The 6,000-nt window shown below is 38.8% G+C and overlaps 1 protein-coding gene across 2 annotated transcripts in view; it reads left to right on the top strand.

The window, feature by feature from the left end:
- Nucleotides 1–288: 288 nt before the first annotated feature.
- The window catches only part of bora (bora aurora kinase A activator), a 28,917-nt gene continuing 23,205 nt past the window's right edge, over nt 289–6,000 (top strand). For both annotated transcript variants that reach the window (XM_048597850.1, XM_048597849.1), the window contains exons 1-5: nt 289–342; nt 431–630; nt 1,181–1,287; nt 2,877–2,922; nt 5,775–5,856. In XM_048597850.1, coding sequence (XP_048453807.1) covers nt 466–630; nt 1,181–1,287; nt 2,877–2,922; nt 5,775–5,856 — 400 coding nt within the window. In that variant the 5' untranslated portion in view covers nt 289–342; nt 431–465. The remainder of the gene's footprint in view (nt 343–430; nt 631–1,180; nt 1,288–2,876; nt 2,923–5,774; nt 5,857–6,000) is intronic.

The following is a 6,000-nucleotide window of genomic DNA, read 5'->3' as shown; positions in this document are numbered from 1 at the left end:
TTCATAATCGCTGCATTATACTTGAGCCACTTAAAATCTGGCATAAGGCAAATCATACTTGACAGTTGAATGTATAGCTGAAAGACGACTGTTGTGGCAGAAATGGGTTCCAGTTCATTGGTACTGACATCAGTTCTGGGAAAGTGGGATCTGGACAGATGGACCGAAGCATTTTGGAAATTTTCCAATTTTAATACTTAGTAATGCAGAAGAGTCCTTTCAGACTTGAAATGTTAATCTTATTTCTCTCTCCACAGGTATTACCAGATCTGCTGAGATTCTACAGCATTTCCTGTTGTTTCCAATTTCCAATATCTGCAGTATTTTGTCTTCATTAAAAGAGTAGGTGTGAGACTTATGTGAAAATTTGACATTTAAAAAAAAATATTGTATTCTTATTTCATAAAGATTCTTGTTTCCCCAATAATAGAAGTGAAAAGGTGCTACTTACTATAAGAAAGAGGAATGGGAGATTTGAAGAGTGAGACCAGGGTACATGTAACGCCAGACACACCTGGGCGACCTCCTGTCTCAAATCCTTTTGAGAGCCCCAGTGATTATGCAACATTGCATGAACCAGTAGTCCCTAGTCCCTCTGTCTTCAAATTAGTGAAAACACCTGATTCACAGGTATGTTTGACACTCCTTAAAGAGAGAATTCTTTTCTCTCATATTGAATATAAAATATTGTAATTTAATTGATTTTGTGCGCAATACAAATTAGCAGTGCGGAATTTTAAGTTTTTTGTTTTAGGAGAAAGGATTTTTACCATATGAAAACTATATTTGAAAGAGTGATACCTGGTTGTATTAGCCAGTAGAAAATTAAAGTTATATTAAAGACATGGATAGAAGTTAGAGGAAATGCTTTAAAGCAAGGAAGACTCTGATTATCAAATTTTCAATACATTTGTTTGGGATCACTTAGTCTGTGGTTAGTTTGAAAAGTGCCAGAAAGAGTGCATGTTCTTCAGTTTAGCCCATATCATAACATTGAGGCTAGCACTGAGGGAAGAGCTGTACTGGTGTTGACTTTCACTGCATTCCAACAGTGACTACAATTCAAAATACATTTCATTGGTACTTTGAAGTAAGCTGAGGTTTCAGAAACCAGTTATAAATGTAAATTATTTCTTACTTATGTTGGATAGTTTGAAAATATACTATTTTCCTTGCTTAGACACCTGGAAAATTCAGATGGTCCATTGGAGAGCTTGCCATCCTGCATCCAATTGAAATTGATCCAGAAGATGTTCACCAGCAATCTGCATACATGAGCTGCACCAGGTTACCAGTTTTCTCTACTATGACTTGCACACAATGCAGCCATTAGATCAGCATATATGTAATTAGATTTTCTTTCTCACTTACATGTATTAGAGTTTTGTTTGCCATTTCGATGGATAAGATGATGAGGTACTCTAGAGTCATTTTCTTGCTTGTGTTTCAATTCCGTGTGATTTGACAATATCAGCATATCCTCAATGAATTCAGTATGTGATTAAGGCTCCTTCAAAAGCACTTTCCAAATGCACACCCTTTATCACGTAGAAAGACAAGGGCAGCAGATACATAGGAACACCAGCACCTACAAGTTCCCCTGCAGCCACCACCATCCTGACTTGAAACTATATCACCATTCCTTCACTGTCTATGGGTCAAAAACCTGGATCTCCCTTCACAACAGTGCAATGGGTCTCCCTACACGTTTAAGAAGGCAGCTCACCATCAGGACAACTAGGAATGGACAATAAATGTTGACCTAGCCAGTAAAGCCCATAAATTACCCATAAGAACTATGAGCGGGAATAGGCAATTCAGTCTCTCAAGCCTGCTCCACCACTTGATCATGCTTGATCTCATTTCAGCCTCAACTCCACTTTCCTGCCCACTCTCCATAATCCTTCAACTCATTACTAATGAAAAATCCATCTCCTCCTTAAATTTACTCGAATGTCCCAGCATCCACTACACTCTGGATTAGCAAATTCCACAGATTGATGACCCTTTGAAAGAAGTAATTTCTCCTCATCTGTTTTAAATTTGCTATCCCTTAGCCTAAAACTATGATCTCTTGTTATAGATTGCCACATGAGGAAACATCCTTTCTACGTTTACTTTGTCAATCCCCTTTAGCATCTTCTATCCTCTCATACTTCTCAACTGCAGAGAGTACAGGCCTAAACTGCTCAATCTCTCTTCATAAAACAAACCCCTCATCTCTGGAATCAATCTAATGAACCTTCTCTGAACCGCTCCAATACAGTTAAATCTCTTCTCAAGAAAGGGAACCAAAATTATGTGCAATACTCCAGATGTGGTCTCACTGATGCCTTATACAGATTCCTGCTTTTATACAGTACTCTTTTAGCAATTATTATCGAAATTCAGTTTGTCTTCATTATTATCTACTGTGTCTGTATACTAGTCTTCTGCCATTCATGTTCTTGCATTTTCTAGCATATAGGATTCTGCAGTGGTTTAGATTTGCTTTAACCTGTAATGACTTTAAGCTTAATTCCTTATTACAGCATACTAATACCAATATATTGCTGTTTCCAATGGAGCAGGTATTTCAAGTCTCTGATTATGACCTCTGCAGATATAAACTGTGCAGTCTCCATTGTTATTTCACCTGCATTGATTGAGAGACAAAATCTCTAATTACATTATTTTCTAATTCAAAATTAAATTGTAAGCTACAGTAATTGACACAACAATATTGCTTGTTTGAAGATTTATATTGAACAAGCATGGAATTTCCTGTTAAATTACCAGTTTTTCTTTGTATAGTGCTAGAGTTAATTTCAATGTCAGAAGACTTATAACAGTAATATTACATTTCAAATTGTATTTTTTTTTGTTTATACTTTTAGATTAGATAATGATATTGAGGCAAGAAAACAAAAAGCCATTGAAGAAGTAAGTGCTCAGACCAAAATAAAGAAATGTTTTAATTTCACACTAATTTGAAGTAGAATCCTGCCAGCAAATTCTACTGACAAACTGGTGTAAACTTTCTTCTCCAGCGAATGGTTTCTACACAATTCTTGAAGTACTATACATTCATCCACATACATATTGGCCACATAAGCCAATATTTTTCATTGATCTGCAATGCATGCCAAATGTGCATTCATACCATGGAACAAGTTCAAAAGTTTAATTCAGTTTTTTAGAATTAAGGACATTGAATGTAGAGCACGATTTGAAAGGTTAACATTTCCTAACTGAATTATTTAACAATGATAAGTTTTTAATCGCTTCATAAAAATTATAGAACGATGTAGAACTGAAAGAGGTTGTTTGGCCCATCACCCTATTGGTCAGGCTACCCAATTTCACAGCAAATATTTTCCCTTTCAGCATTTATCCAAATCCCATTTGAAAGTAATGTCTGAATCCACCCATCACCTTTTCAGACTATGGTTTTCAACTCGCTGCAATAGAAGGTTTGAATAAAAATCATTTCACTTCTGGTTTGTTGCCAAACCACTTTAAATCATGTAGTTTCCAGTTACCTGCTCTTATGTCACTGGAAATAACTTCTTATTTCCTCAATCATATTTCTTCATGACTTCAAGCTCTATTAAGTCTCCTCTTATCCTGCTTTTAGAAGTATCCTAGCTTTCCTGGATTGACGACCTAATTGAAGTGTCTTGGTAAATATCTTCTGCGCTCTCCCTAAGACTTTGACATCCTTCCTAAAGTGTTTAACTGATCACTTTAGATCTCTGATCTGGAGGTGCCAGTGTTAGACTAGGGTGGACAAAATCAGAAGTGACACGACACTAGGTTATAGTCCAACAGGTTGATTTGAAACTGTTGGACTATAACCTGGTGTCGTGTGACTTCTGACTTTACTTCTCTGGCAGGGTGTTTAATTAGTAAATTGTCACTTGTGATGACTGAGCTACTGGACTTGGATTTGTATCGCACAATGCTAGGAAGGTATTTTTTAATGTTTGATTGTCATTCTCAATGTCAGTCATGTTGTTTTGGGGAGACCCAGTGGATTGGTCTCGGGGTAGAATCAATGAATGATTTTAATGTCATGTGTATTTTAGTGAGAAAAATAGGAAAATACAGTGAAAAGCTTTTCCACTGTCACCATGATCTAGTGCCATTTTTAGTAGTTTAAGTATAAAAGAAAGAGATAGCTTAAAGAGAGTCCATCAGTCCTGCGCCAGCTCATCGTCAGTGACGCCTGCGCCACTATTCCCTCCCCCAGTGCCTCACTGCCGTCTACACCGAACAGAACCAATGTTGAAGTCACCACTCTTCAGGCACTCTTTCGTTGCTGGGCCGATTTCTCTTCTGCCACCACCTTGCTGCTGCCTGCACTGGACCCACCAATGCCAGAGTCATGTCTGTTGCCACTGGGTCCACCCTTGATGTCGCGGTGTTGCCTTTCCGCCACCGTTTCGCCGCCTCCAGCAGCTGACCCAAACAACAACTGTGTCGCCGTTTCCCAGGTGCCATCTTTTGCCACCGGGTCTACCTTGCTGAGATCACCTCCGCCAATGTAGCAACTGCTGATTCCAATGCTGGGTCCCAAGCTCACCCTGGAGAAGGTAAGTAAGGGCTCACTTGCCACAGCCATGACGCCCATGCTGGACCCACTTGAGTCCACTCGGGGCTTGCTCACCAATGCCATGACGTCCATGCCAACTCGCTCACTGCCACCACCAATCCGCACTGGGATGCCTTGCTGCCGCCAATGCCGTCTAAGCTCAGGGCAAGAGATAAGTGAAGGAAAAAGAAGAAAATGAATCAAAAAAAGAGGAAGAGAAATGTGGTCGGAGCGGATGAGCCGCGGCTAATCTGCTGCCATCTTGTTGACAAAGTAACACAGTGGGCCATGTGTATTAGAATCATAGAGACGTGGCGTCATACAGCATGGAAGCAGACCCTTCAGCCCAACTCATCCATGCCAACCAGGTTTCCTAAACTGAACTAGTCCCATTTGCCTGCGTTTGGCCCATATCCCTCTAAACCTTCTCTACCATGTACCTGCCTAAATGTATTTCAAATGTTGTAATTGTACTTGCCCCCATCACTTCCTCTGGCAGCTCGTTCCATATACGCACCATCCTCTCTATGAAAATGCTGCCCCTCAAGTCCCTTTTAAATATTTCCCCTCACTTCTTAAAGAAATTGTTAATTGAAAAAAAATGACTAGTTTCTGCAAATGTTATGATGTTCCATGACACTATATAACCAGCATATGTGGATTCATAATGATTTTACTGAGAATAGACAGACCATCTGCATAAGTTGTGTGACAGAAACCAGTGCAGTATTCACTGTCATGGGCACAAGTAATGAAATTTTGTGTGTTTTAGTTATTTGTACCAAAGATGACATACATAGAAGGTTTTATAGTGGAGTAGTTTGCCATTGAAACTTCCTGCTGCTTCGTTCTTTTTTAAAGACGTGCTACAAGGTTTATAGTCTGTCCCATGGTCCTCACGTTTATTTGCTATTCGATAGCTGATTCCAGTAATGAGAATTCTTCTTCAGCTTAGGCGATACTGCTATGTTAAATATTGTGTCGATAATATCACACCCCATTTTGTAGGACTAGGGGCTTGCTTACAGGAGTGGCCTTGAGCACAACTGATGAGAGCAATATCTGGTGAATCCCTAAAATTTTATCAGTTTAAGTAGTGTTCTGATGCCATACTGTAACATTACTTGAAATATCAAGTTGAGTTTAATGTTTCAGCATATAATGTATCCTAAGGTTTTGATTTATCTGTCTTTTTATCTAGTTTTTCTTGAATAGTGTCATTGTCCCTTCTCCTTGGACTCAACCTGAAGGGAAACCGATTCTACAATCCCATCGAATCAAATGTGAGTCTTTTTAAAAGTATCTGAATGTCAGTGATTATGTTTTAATTTTATATATGTAGCAACGTTTTTCTAAAGGCCTTCTTTCACAAAAGTAGACTTTGACAATTAATTCATGGATGGGGAGGGTATTGGAGTTGTGTGGAT

This window comes from Rhincodon typus, chromosome 6, assembly GCF_021869965.1.
Source record: "Rhincodon typus isolate 14 chromosome 6, sRhiTyp1.1, whole genome shotgun sequence".
NCBI lineage: Eukaryota > Metazoa > Chordata > Chondrichthyes > Orectolobiformes > Rhincodontidae > Rhincodon > Rhincodon typus.
The sequence above is the reverse complement of the archived record's forward strand: the minus strand, read 5'-3'. Positions and strand labels throughout refer to the sequence as shown.